This window comes from Myxine glutinosa, chromosome 11, assembly GCF_964187855.1.
Source record: "Myxine glutinosa chromosome 11, kmMyxGlut1.1, whole genome shotgun sequence".
Taxonomy (NCBI): Eukaryota; Metazoa; Chordata; class Myxini; order Myxiniformes; family Myxinidae; genus Myxine; species Myxine glutinosa.
The window spans coordinates 69,571,669-69,584,076 of NC_136271.1; the positions used below are offsets into that span (position 1 = coordinate 69,571,669).

At 43.1% G+C, this 12,408-nt stretch overlaps 1 protein-coding gene across 3 annotated transcripts in view; it reads left to right on the top strand.

Moving 5' to 3' along the window:
- MDGA2 (MAM domain containing glycosylphosphatidylinositol anchor 2) overlaps positions 1–12,408 on the top strand; it is a 504,155-nt gene that overhangs the window by 315,223 nt on the left and 176,524 nt on the right. For all 3 annotated transcript variants that reach the window (XM_068130811.2, XM_068130813.2, XM_068130814.2), the window contains exon 11: positions 4,750–4,904. In XM_068130811.2, the coding sequence (XP_067986912.1) occupies positions 4,750–4,904 (155 nt within the window). The remainder of the gene's footprint in view (positions 1–4,749; positions 4,905–12,408) is intronic.

Sequence of the window (12,408 nt, forward strand, 5' to 3'; positions counted from 1 at the left end):
CCCCTTCCTCATTTCCCTCCCTCTCCTCCCCCTTCTCCCTTCCCCTCCCCCTCTCCCCTTCCCCTCCCCCTCTCCTCACCCCTTCCCCTTTCCTTCCTCTCCCTTCCTTCTCCCTTCCCCTCCCCCTTCCCTCTCTTTCCCCCCCCCTCCCCCTCCCCTTCCCTTCCTCACCTCCTCTCTCCTCTCCTCCCCCCCCCCTCATTCATATTCCCGTCAGGGAGCCTTCCATGAGTTGACGAGTGTCAGATCATTGAGTACCAAATACATTAATTGGATAATAATCCATTGACAGAAGAAAAAGTCGATTATAAAAGGAAGCATTTTGTCATAAATCAAGAGAAAAGCTAGTTGGAATCCTGAGGTTTCCATCAAATAGTTGTCTTCCAATTCCTTCTTTGAGGAACGAGTAAGTTGGCCTGAATGCACACAATTTCAACTGAGGATAGATTGGAGAATCTGTCACCTTAAGCATAAGTACATTTAAGTAAGGGTCTCTATGATATATGAGTGAATGAATGATCGTTCTAAGGCCATTTTCCGTTTTAAGGCCGGCCATTTTTCGGTTGCCTTGAGGATTCCATGACCTCATGGTTCCCTTTTTGAGGCAATGTTTTTACGGCCGGATGCCCTTCCTGGCGCCAACGTTTAGTCGCCTCTTACGATGCGCAGGGATACGGTGTACCTATTCTAAGCTGGGGTACACACCAGGATCATTCATCCCAGCAAGCTGGTACTCAATTTGCCGACCTCGGAAAGATGACAGGCTGAGTCAACCACCCTGGTGTTAATTCAGCGATCGACCGGGATTCGAACTGAGGATCCGAGGATCCCAAGCCAGCACCCTAACCGCTAAGCCAACACCAGGCTGGAGAGTAGAGAGGTCTCAATGATGTATGTTGGCTTATAAATGAACTAATGGAGAAACTTAGTTGAATTTTTAAAGATTTGTCAAATTACGTTTAACCAATACCAGTCAATAACTTTTTAAATGTCAGACCACAAAGCTAGTGATAACCCCTTATACAGTGCCTTCAGAAGGTATTCACACCCCTTGACTATTTTCACATTTTGTTGTGTTACAGCCTGAAATTAAATTGGATTAAATAAATATTTTTTGTCACTGATGTACACATAATATCCCATAAATGTCAAAGTGGAATTTTGTTTCAGAAACTTTTACGAAATAATTAAAAATGAATAACAGAAATATCTAATTTCCATAAGTATTAAAGCCCCTGAGTCAATACTTCATAGAAGTGCCTTTGGCAGTGATTACAACTTCGAGTCTTCTTGGGGATGTCTGTATCAGCTTTGCACATCTGGATTTGGGGAGTTTCTCCCATTCTTCCTTGCAGATTTGCTCAACCTCTGTCAACTTGGATGGGGAGCGTCGGTAAACAGCAATCTTCAATTACTTTCCACAGATTCTCAATTTGATCAAGTCTGGGCTTTGGCTGGGCCACTCGAAAACTTTCACGTTCTTGTTCTGTGTAGTTATTCTTGAAGTTATTCCAGTGTAGCTCTGGCTCTATGCTTGGGGTCATGGTCCTATTGGAACGTACATTTTCAGCGCAGTCCAAGATATGTTTAAATCTCTACAAGGATTTGCCTGTTTTTGGCTCCATTCATTGTACCTTCTATCCATACAAGTCTCCCAGTCCCTGCTGCTGAAAAGCATCCCCATAGCTTGATGCTGCCACCACCATGCTTCACAGTAGGGATGGTGGTATATGGGTGATGAGCTGTGCTCAGTTTCTGCCAGACATAGCGCTTTGCATTCAGGCCAGAGTTCAATTTTCGTCTCATCAGACCACAGAATCTTTTGTCTCGTACTGCCAGATTCTTTCACGTGCCTTTTTGCAAACTCCAGCTGTGCTGTTATATGCCTTTTTCTCAGGAGTGGCTTCCATCAGGCTACTTTCCCATAAAGCCTAGAGTTGTGAAGTGCTGCAGAGACTGTTGTCCTTCAGGCAGGTTCTCCCATCAGCCAAGGAACTCTGTAGTTCTGTCATAGTAGTGTTTAGGTTTTTGATCACCTCCCTAACCAAGGTCCTTCTTGCCCAGTTGGTGGGTTTGGTCGGACGGCCAACTCTAGGAAGAGTCTGGATAATTCCATATTCTTTCCATTTCCTAATGATGGAGCTCACTGTGCTCTTGGGAACTTTCAACACTCTTGAAATTATTTTAATCCCTTCCACAGATCTATTCCTTCTCACAATTCTATCTCGGGTTTCTATAGACAGTTCCTTGGACTTCATGGTAGAATTTCTGCTCCAACATGCACTATCAACTGTGGGACCTCATATAGAAAGGTGTGTTTCTTTCTAAATCATGCCCAATTAATTGAGTTGGTCACAGGTTGACCCCAATCAAGTTGTGGAGACATCTCGAGGATTAGCAAAGGAAATTGGAAGCACCTGAGCTCAATTTGGAGTGTCATAGCAAAGGGGTTGAATACTTATTGTTTCAAGGCATTTCAGCTTTTCATTTTTAATTAATTTGTAGAAATTAAAAATTAAAAATAAAAACGCTTTGATATGATGGGGGTATTATGCGTAGATCAATGATAAAAAAATCTCCATTTAATCAATTTTAATTCAGGCTGTAACAACAAAATGTGAAAAAGTCAAGGGTTGTGAATACTTTCTGAAAGTACTGCATGTATGCAAAAGCTGACATAACTCTCCCTTTTGAGTAGGGTATTCTCCAAATTCTGGCCTTTCATATGCATAAGCATTATTTCTTCGATGGCTGTAATCCTTAGATCACCAAAAATTGGTTGTAGTGGATAAATTCCGTATTCAAAACTGAAGGCACCACCAACTCGTATCGCCATCCACCAAGGAAGATACTTACTAGTTACTAACTACTAACTAAGTTACTAGTTATGATACTAACTAGTTCGGGGTGTCCTGTGTGCCATGTATGTAAAAGTGGTCAGCCCAGAGACTCGGCTTCATCGTGGGAGATTCTAATGATCTTGAAGGCCATGGTTTCTACAACGGAAAGCTGATCTTTGAGGTCCACACAGGGAAAGGGGAGGTGGCAGATCAGGGACAGGGGAGGTGACCCTGTTGGCAGGATGCAGGCATGTAGAGAGGCGGGTACGGGACCTTAGAGAGGGGTGGGGCAAGGGGGAAGCCCTTAAGTAAGGGTGGGTGGGGGAGGGAAGATCAGGGATGGGTGGGACAGTGGGGAAGCCTTGAGGGAGCCAGGATGGAAGCTGTGATTGTGCGGGGCTTGAAGACGTTGGGAAGGGGTGGGCAGGGAAGGGGGGAGGGGATAGCGTGAAGGTGGTGTGGTGAGGGAGAAGCATAACGATGGGACATGAGCTTGAGGGATGCTAATGAGGGGGACATAAAGAAGGGGTTGGTTTTGGAGAATATAGGCATGTAGGAGGTTGATGAGTGGAAGGGTACTGTCATGGAGGGGTTTCACATCATTAATGGATGTGAAGGGGAATTGATGGTTGTGTGCAGACCTCCTCTGCAAACTGCACATCTCATGATTCCCAATTTATATACAGTATATGGAGACAGACATCATGGGATGGGTGCAATGAATGTGTTTTGGTTAAGGGATTGAGGAAAGTAGTGCTCTAGATACGAGGGAGGAGTGATCGACCGATCGAGCGTTTGTGAGTAGGATCGGTTTGTGATCTGTTGTTAAAAGCATTTTAAAATGTTCTTAAATAAAAAAATAACAGCTGTTCACCATCATCTCAACTCATCCACCATCCAAAACCATGATCTTTTCCACATCCGTTAAACCACCCCACACCCTTCCCAAAATTTTGCTTGTGTATCCATCTTGTGTATCCCTTGCGTTCTCCCTTACCCCTCATCGTTACCTGCATCCCTTGTTTGACTGTCTCCCTATAACTTTTTCCTCTGCCCTGCTGTTGGTGTTTCCCCTTTCTCCTGCTGTTCCCTTTGCTATGTTGTGTCCTGATCTGTTATGTGTCCCAGCTCTTCCATGAGCCTTGGCCATGTATTAAAAAAAAAGAACCTTTCAAAGTAAAAATCAAATTAAAGATGAATTTTAAGGAGGCCTTGTACGAGCCAACGTCCAGCTAACATTCCTCTCAATTGAATTAATTTGCTTCTCACTTTAAAAGCTTCTAACACCATTTTAAAATGCTTTTTGGGAGGTATTGAGAAAGAAGAGATAAAGAATGAATGAAGGAAGTCAATAACTGGCAGAATGAGTTAATGATTTTTTTGCAGTGGAATTTTTTTTTTTAGACGAGGAGGGGGACTAACATAAAGTTAAGGAGCGTGAAAGGACAACCCTTGGGATAAAGGAATCAGGAGGTACGCGACATCATAGCAGAGGCCTAATTTGCACGCTCACAAACTCTGGCCATAGCGAGTTTGTCATAAAATCACAGGGCCGCACATTTGACAATACACCACAACAAGGTACAACTAAACACAGGAAAATGGACGAAAACACAACCAGCATCACAGGAAAGAAATGATACACACACAGACATGACCGATTTGGTCTGGAAAACTTAGCTTTGATGAACTGGAAGGAGGTACTGCACCAGCCAACGTCCAACACACTCAGACCCAGAACCAGAATGGTTACCAGAGGTTGATGGAAAGATTGAGGACATTGAATGGTGATACTTATTCTATTGACACATTTAATTAATTACATTAATTTGTATTGTTGATTGAACCATTTGAGATGTCCATAGGTAGATATGCTTTACGATTAGTGTGTTCATGGCCCTGCGTGCAGGTCGAGCGTATGCTCCCGAGTTCTTCTACGACACAGTGAATCCTGTACGCTCCATAAAGCCCAATGTCTACTCTTTCCTACTCCAATGGACTCAAAAGGAGCCCGAAGCTGTAGACCGAGTCACAAGTTATCGTCTGCAGTACAAGCAAATTCGGGTGAATCAATATTTCACTGACGTTCACAGCCATTTGTTTATCACCATCATCATCAGTGATCGCCATCAACATTCAAAGCATTTTAATTGCTTTATTTTTTTCCATTTGTTGTTTTTGTTTTCAAATTTTCTTGGATTATTCCGATATTCCAATTGTTCAATAGGGTGTTTGAAAATGGAATTGAATACCGAGTTTAATTCAGAGGGACGGAGTTCTCACTACATTCCGGAGGGCCTTCAGTTTCCTATGGCAGAACATGATGAGTCTTTATTTTTTTTATTTTTCATATTTGGTATTGGGATTTTGTGTAAGGTCTGGTGTATTCGATATTACTTGAGGTTCCAGAAGCGCATGTTCATAGCTGGCTCGTTTAGAGACAGGTTGAGCAATACATTTCTACCCAGCTCACGAAGCAAAACGCATGGTTAAATAATTGCCTCACTTTGTCTGTCTGTCTGTCTACAGATGTCAGTTTATGATCAGGAACTACTTCGTTTCAATTGAACTTTATATTCTGAACACTAGAACCTGTGGTTTAGCAGTACTTTGGTTCTGAATTTGGCAAATTGTATGGAATGTCGTTCTGAGCATGCACAGTGGAGTAAGGTAATTATTGTACTCTATCTGCCTGTCTGGCAGTCAAACAAAATTGAAAATCATTCCAAGCAGGAAACGTTGTTTTTAAGGATGTCATAAAGGACACAAACAACAGGCACGAAGAACTCGTGTAACGTGCTAAATAAGGTTGTGTGAAAGACGGTTCATCAACGGCGGTAAACTTCCAAAAAAGGCTTTTTTTTCTACAACCTTTGAAATCTTTATTTTATTTCAATTGAATTATATACTTGAACACTAGAACACAAATCACCTTCTTGGGACTTCCAGTAGGTACTGAATGAAAAGGTTAGGAATGGTCATTTTGTAGGATTGTAAAATTTCCCTCTACTTTCTGCTTTTATAAATTATTATCCACAACTTAGAATTATTCTCCATAACACAATATTTTCAATCAACATGTTACCTAACGAGAGAGTTCATCGAACGTCTTACTCAGTGAAGTCTTGAGGAAAAAAGGATATGGGCGTGTTCTGCGAGCAGCAGATTTGATATGTCGAGATAATGTAAAATTCTGTAATATTTTGCCCAAGTACTACGAAACATTAAGGCTCTGAAAGTGTCAAAATGGCAATTTGTGTTCTAAATTGTTCAAGTATATAAATCATTTAAAATAGAATAAATATTTTAAAGGTCCTAGAAAAATTTTTTCGGGAGTTTAACGCTGATGATGCAGCGTCTTTTACACCACTTTATTTAACATGTAACATTAATTCCTCATGCCTGTTGTTTGTGTCCTTTATGACGTCCTTAAAAGCTGTGACGTTCCTGTTGTGAATGATTTTCAATTTTGTTTGACTGCCAGACAGGTAGACAGAGCAAAAAAATTATCTCTCTGCATATGTGCAGTTGGGACGAATTAAGAGACAAAGTAGGCCAACTGCTAAACTACAGGTTTGTTTTCTGATTCATGGGCTGATTCATGTTCAAAATATAACATTTAATTGAAATTAAGTTATCCCTCAGTCATAAACTGACGTTTGCAGGCAGAAGGACAGACAGACAGAGATGTGAAGCAATTGCGTAACTACGCTTTTCTGCTTCGCACACGTGGGGGTAATTAAGCCCTCTTTATTACTGGCATATCGTACTTCACCTTGCATGCTCAAGGCTATTTTTTTTGTTTTGTTCTTTTTTCACAGTGAATTAAGGCCGATGTGGGATTTATAGAATATATCACCTGCAGAAGTACATAATGCAACATCAGCGTACTTTCATTAGATTTTTTTTTTTTCTCTACAACATTGAGGCTCATTACTGGAACATAAGTAGACAACAGATGTCAAAACAGTAAATGGTGTTTTTATCATGAGATTTTATTCTTCATGAGTCATTAGTTCAGATTGAAATAATAAAGAAGCAAGCATATTTTAAACAAAAAGGTAAGGTAGAGATGCTTGAAGGATGACTGACAGCATTTTGGTTTCAATCCTATCACAATATCTTCAATCAATGCCTCCACTCTGTGTTTGCTTCAAAATATTGTGTCCCAAACCCATCTCTCTCTGTACCCACCTTACCCAGTCGAACCCAGCTGCTCCTGGACTCTGTCCCTCTCGCCTGACAAGGTGGATAAGTCTTGGTCAAACCTCGACTCTGATTCTGCAACTGGACCAGAGGGCATCAGCCCACGGGTCCTAAAATCCTGCTCTGCCACTCTATCTCACCCTCTCTCTGTTTTCTTCACCCTCTCTTTTGCTCAACATCATCTACCATCTGCTTGGAAATCAGCCAACATTACAGCTTTACACAAAAAGGTGCAAAAACAGATCCTTGCAACTACAGACCAATCAGCCTCCTCCCAAAAATCAGCTAGGTCATGGAATCCATCATCGCTTCTGACATCAAATCCTTCCTCTTCTCCAATGGCTTGATCTCGGATCATCAATTTTGATTCAGACCAGGTGATTCTACTCTGGAAATGCTGCTTCTGCTGTCTTTAACAATGGATGGAGGTCCTTAATGCCAAACAGGAAATCAGAGCTGTCTCCCTTGACATATCTCGTGCCTTCGATACGGTCTGGCACCCCGCCCTGCTCACCAAACTCTCCTCCTATGGTATCCATGGAAACCTCCACGCATGGCTTGCGGACATCCTCACCGGTCGCAGTCAACGTGTGGCACTGAATGGAATTCTCTCTTCTCCCATCCCTGTTCAGGCTGGAGTTCCTCAAAGCAGTGTTCTGGGCCCTGTGCTTTTTCTGGTCTTCATTGATGATCTCTCCGACTCTCTGGAAAATCCTCTCTATCTCTTTGCTGACCACTCCACTCACTGCCGCTCCATATCCCACCCCTCAGATTGGCAGGCTGCAGCCTCTTCACTGTCTGCAGACCTGGACAATATCACAAACTGGTCAAACAAGTGGAACATGTCTTTCAATCCTGACAAATCTCACACTCTCACTTTGTCTCTCCGAAAAGCCTGTCTGGACAACCCTCCCATCTACTTTATGAACAATCCTCTTGAAGAAGTTCTGTCACTCAAGCTTTTGGGTCTCTCTATCTGCCAGGATCTTTCCTGGGAAAACCACATTTGCAAGCTGGCCTCCAAAGCCATTCGCCGACTGGGCATCCTCCGTCATGCGAAGTCCTTTCTGGGCACTTCTGAACTCCTCACCACATACAAAGCTTTCATCCGCAGCTCAATGGAATACTGTTCCCCCCTCTGGGCCGGTGCTTCTGCCTCACACCTGGCTCGGCTTCATGATGTTGAAACCAAAGCTTTCAGAATCATTGGAATCTCCCGCGATGAAGATAACTCCGAGGGCCTTTCACTCATTCACGGCAGGCAGGTTGGTGGTCTTTCTGTCTTCTACCGACTCCTCTCCGGCCTTGCTTCCCCAGCTCTCTCTGTGCTCTGTCCCACAAATATTCCTACAGGTCGCCAAGATCTGCCTGCAACCCTCTTATCGTTAAACTGCCAAAATCAAGACTCTCTGCTCACCTTCACTCTTTCATTCCCCTTTTCTCCCGCCTCTGGAACAAACTCCCTCACTCTCTTCAATCCCACTCCTCTCTCCTTTTTGTGTTTAATGTTAGCTCTTACACGAGCCTCGATCTTGTATACAAAAAAAGAAGCTCCTGGTCAAATAGAAACACCCATTTTGTGGATCCAGAATGTGTGGTTGTGTGCAATAAACGTTTTCTGTTTATGAACCACTTGACCATCATCAGTCGGAGGTGAATTTCCCCAAAGCCATCCCATGAGGGATTATATCCAATAGTACCTCTTTACTGGAATGATGACTGTGAACCTGGGTGCCACACCAGCACTGCCAAACAATGGTCCAAAGAATGCTTATAAAGCCAATGTTGCCTGATTTATTCCGTGGCTATCAGTATGGCACAGCTGACACTGCTTTTAAAAATGGGTTGTTCTGTATCTTACAGAGACTGCAACCCAAGCCGGAGGTTCCATTTTGGATTTCATATCCTATTTACCGGCTGCAATCCGAAATGCTCGTTAACTGGGAAATGGATTCCTATACACCATGGGATCTTTAACATGCAGAAACCAATCTTTGAAGATTGGAAATCCAGTTTAACATCCATCCGAAGCATGGCACACCTTTTGAGGCAACGCTCTGTGAAGTATCATTCCAATGACAGTTTATAGTCGTACCCAGACTAGGCAGATCAAAGGGAAGCGGCAAGGGTCACAAACCTGGACGGGTCAGATGCCATCATCACATAAACTCTTTATAGTTGTATACACCCTCAAAATGAATACATAAACCCTTTTATATTTTTCTTCCGAGATTACAAAAGTTGACGATTATTGAAAATGTAGTTGAAAAACAAGACAATGATGGCAAAAATGGTGCATTTTGTTGTTGCAGTTTGTTACGGTGGTTATTTACATGATTGTAGATATGCAAGAGCTCCCGTAATCATTCAGCAATGCTTCTTTGTGTGAATCTGATGATTCTGCTTGATATTCTGTTTCGCTACATGAAAGAAAAACAATTTCCTTTTCACTGTCCCCGAAGACTTCCTAAATGTTCGAAAGGTCACTCACAAGCTTGAAAGGTCACACATGAACCTCCACCGGCAAGCAATGCATGGCCGCCTGGGTAGATATCTCTCGAAAATTCACTAGAATTGTATTTCTTACTTAAGGCCCGGTGCAATTTTTCATAAAAGGGAAGGGGAAAGATTGTACAATTGTCTCTTCAAGTAAGTCCTAGTTTTTGATTTTCAGCTGAGTTTTCCTCTGAGTCCAAAAAAACACCAAAAAGGATGTTAGATGACATACCTGAAAAGATGAGCAAGGCTGAATGAACAAGTAAGTAAAGTTGTTTTGTGGATAGGAGAAAAATGTCTCTAAGAGATGTTTCTAAATGATCAATTTGCATCAATGCTCGCAAAAAAGAAAGTGTCTCTCCCTTTGTCTGCCTGGTTTCCAATGTCCTGCTTCACACATTGTTACCAAACCTGTAGGCACAATTAACAGTCTGACACAATTCTGCTCACGGCATCTAAATTTACTTCTGGCTCCTTTTATTCCATTCGGCCCAGTCAATGGTAGACTTTTTTTAAAGCGTTCGCCATGCCGGATGATGGCCTGGCATTCTAGTGGTCGGTGCTGCAAACCCATCCATCACTGGATTGTTGTTGAGGTCTCCACTTATTACCCCATGTGCATGCAGCGATAACTGTTGTTAAGCAGTTGTTCACCTTGTCTGTTTGTCTGTCTGTCCACAAATATCAGTTTATGATCGAGGAACAACTTCATTTCAATTGAATGTTATATTTTTGAACACGAATCGAAACATGAATCGGAAAAAACACTGTAGTTTAACAGTAGTTGCTTCTGCCACCGAAGGTGAATGGAGGTTATGTTTTCACCTCTGTCTGTCTGTCTGTGAAAAAGGATATCTCAAGAAGTTGTGGAAGGATAAAATTTTGTGGAGAGGTTGGGTGTGAGACGAGGACTAAATAATTAGATTTTGGTGGAGATCTGGATATTAGAATTTCTTAAGAGATCGGACCAAAAACGATATATAGCACGATATCTCAAAACGTTATGAACAGATTCGGACAAAACTTGGTGGACAGGTTAGGAGTGTGACAAGGAATAATTTATTCCATTTTGGTGAAGATTTGAATCCAAATCTGGATCCGAGAATTTTTAAAGTGATTTTCCACCATTGAGTATGGGGCCAAAAACGATACATAACACAATATCTCAAAACGCGATGGATTTATTCGGATGAAACTTGGTGGACAGGTTGGGTGTGTTACAATGACAAATTGGATTCATTCAGATCCGGCCTACTAGTGGGATAAGAAAAACTTAAACTGCTCAGACTGGCCGAGAAATGCACTCTTCAGAGTGCCATTCTACAGACTTGGCATTTAATATGGAATTTTTTTTTTCTTGACTTGGGTTTACTTTCTGAACTCAGTATATCAATCTGGTGAGTTTCTTTTACCCTTCGGTGATGTCCTTGTTGAAAGAACCATGTCATTGATTGTCTTTCGCAGCAAGAAGTCAATAACAGCCAGTCCAAAGCCAGTCACCGACTGGGCATCCTCCGTCGTGCGAAGTCCTTCCTCGGCACACCTGAGCTCCTCACCACATACAAGGCTTTCATCCGCAGCTCAATGGAATACTGTTCTCCCCTATGGGCCGGTGCTCCTGCCTCACACCTAGCTCGGCTTCACGCTGTTGAAACCAAAGCTTTCAGAATTATTGGAATCTCCCGCGATGAAGCTATCTCTGAGGGCCTTTCACTCACTCACCGCAGGCAGGTAGGTGGTCTTTCTGTCTTCTACCGACTCCTCTCCGGCCTTGCACCCCCAGCTCTCTCTGTGCTCTGTCCCCCAAATATTCCTACAGGTCGCACAAGATCTGCCAGCAACCCTCTGATGGTTAAACTGCCGAAATCTCGGCTCTCTGCTCACCTTCACTCTTTCATTCCTCTTTTCTCCCGCCTCTGGAACAAACTCCCTCACTCCCTTCAATCCCACTCCTCCCTCCAGGTCTTTAAAACAGCTGTTCACCACCATCTCTTATCTTCCCCCATCCAAAACCTTGATCTTTTCTACCCCCGCTAATTCACCCCAGATCCACCTTGTTTGAAATTCCAACTTCTTTCCTGGAAGTCCTGGCAGTGTCCATATGTTTTATACCTCTCCCACCGCCCCCTTCCCATGCCCCCCCCCCCCCCCAAAGCCCTCGCCCTCTCTCAGATCTCTCGATGTCTCCATGTCTCTCGGTCCCTGCTCTCAAATGTTGTGTTTGTGTCCTTCCCCCTCTCTCCCCATCTTGTCTACCGCTCCCGATGTTATATGTTTTATGTGTCGGTTTGTCTTTCTGTGTGATTAATGTTCGCTCTTTCACGAGCCTCGATCTTGTATTAAAAAAAAAAACAAAAAAAAAAAAAACAGGATTATATCAGAGGTGGCATGACAAAATGTAAGGACAGGTACATTTGACGATTGGCTTCACAATCAGGTATATAAGGGTTGTTGCATTCTGTATTAGTGGAAAACAACTGCTGCACGTCTACAAAAGTTATTGCCGCTTCCTCTGGAGATGGTCCGTCAACTTGACAATGCTGTTTGTCATGGAGTGGTGGCTTTACGAAATTCTGGCATGAAACAGCGTGCTATTGCTCGGCAGTATGGCATCACTCAAGGTCAAGTGTCAAAGTTCCTGAAACGAAATGCTCAGAGGGGTGTCCCTACTCCAATACCGAGGCCAGGATGTCCACGCAGAACCACAAGGAGAGATGATCGCCAGCTGCACCGGTTAGTCTGCAATGGCCGTACCAAGTCAGATAATCGGCTTAGGGCTGAGTGGCAGCAACTGACAAATGTGCCTGTATCCAGAAGGCTAGTCAACCAACGACTGGTTCAAGCAGGCTATCGTGCCAGGCGTCCC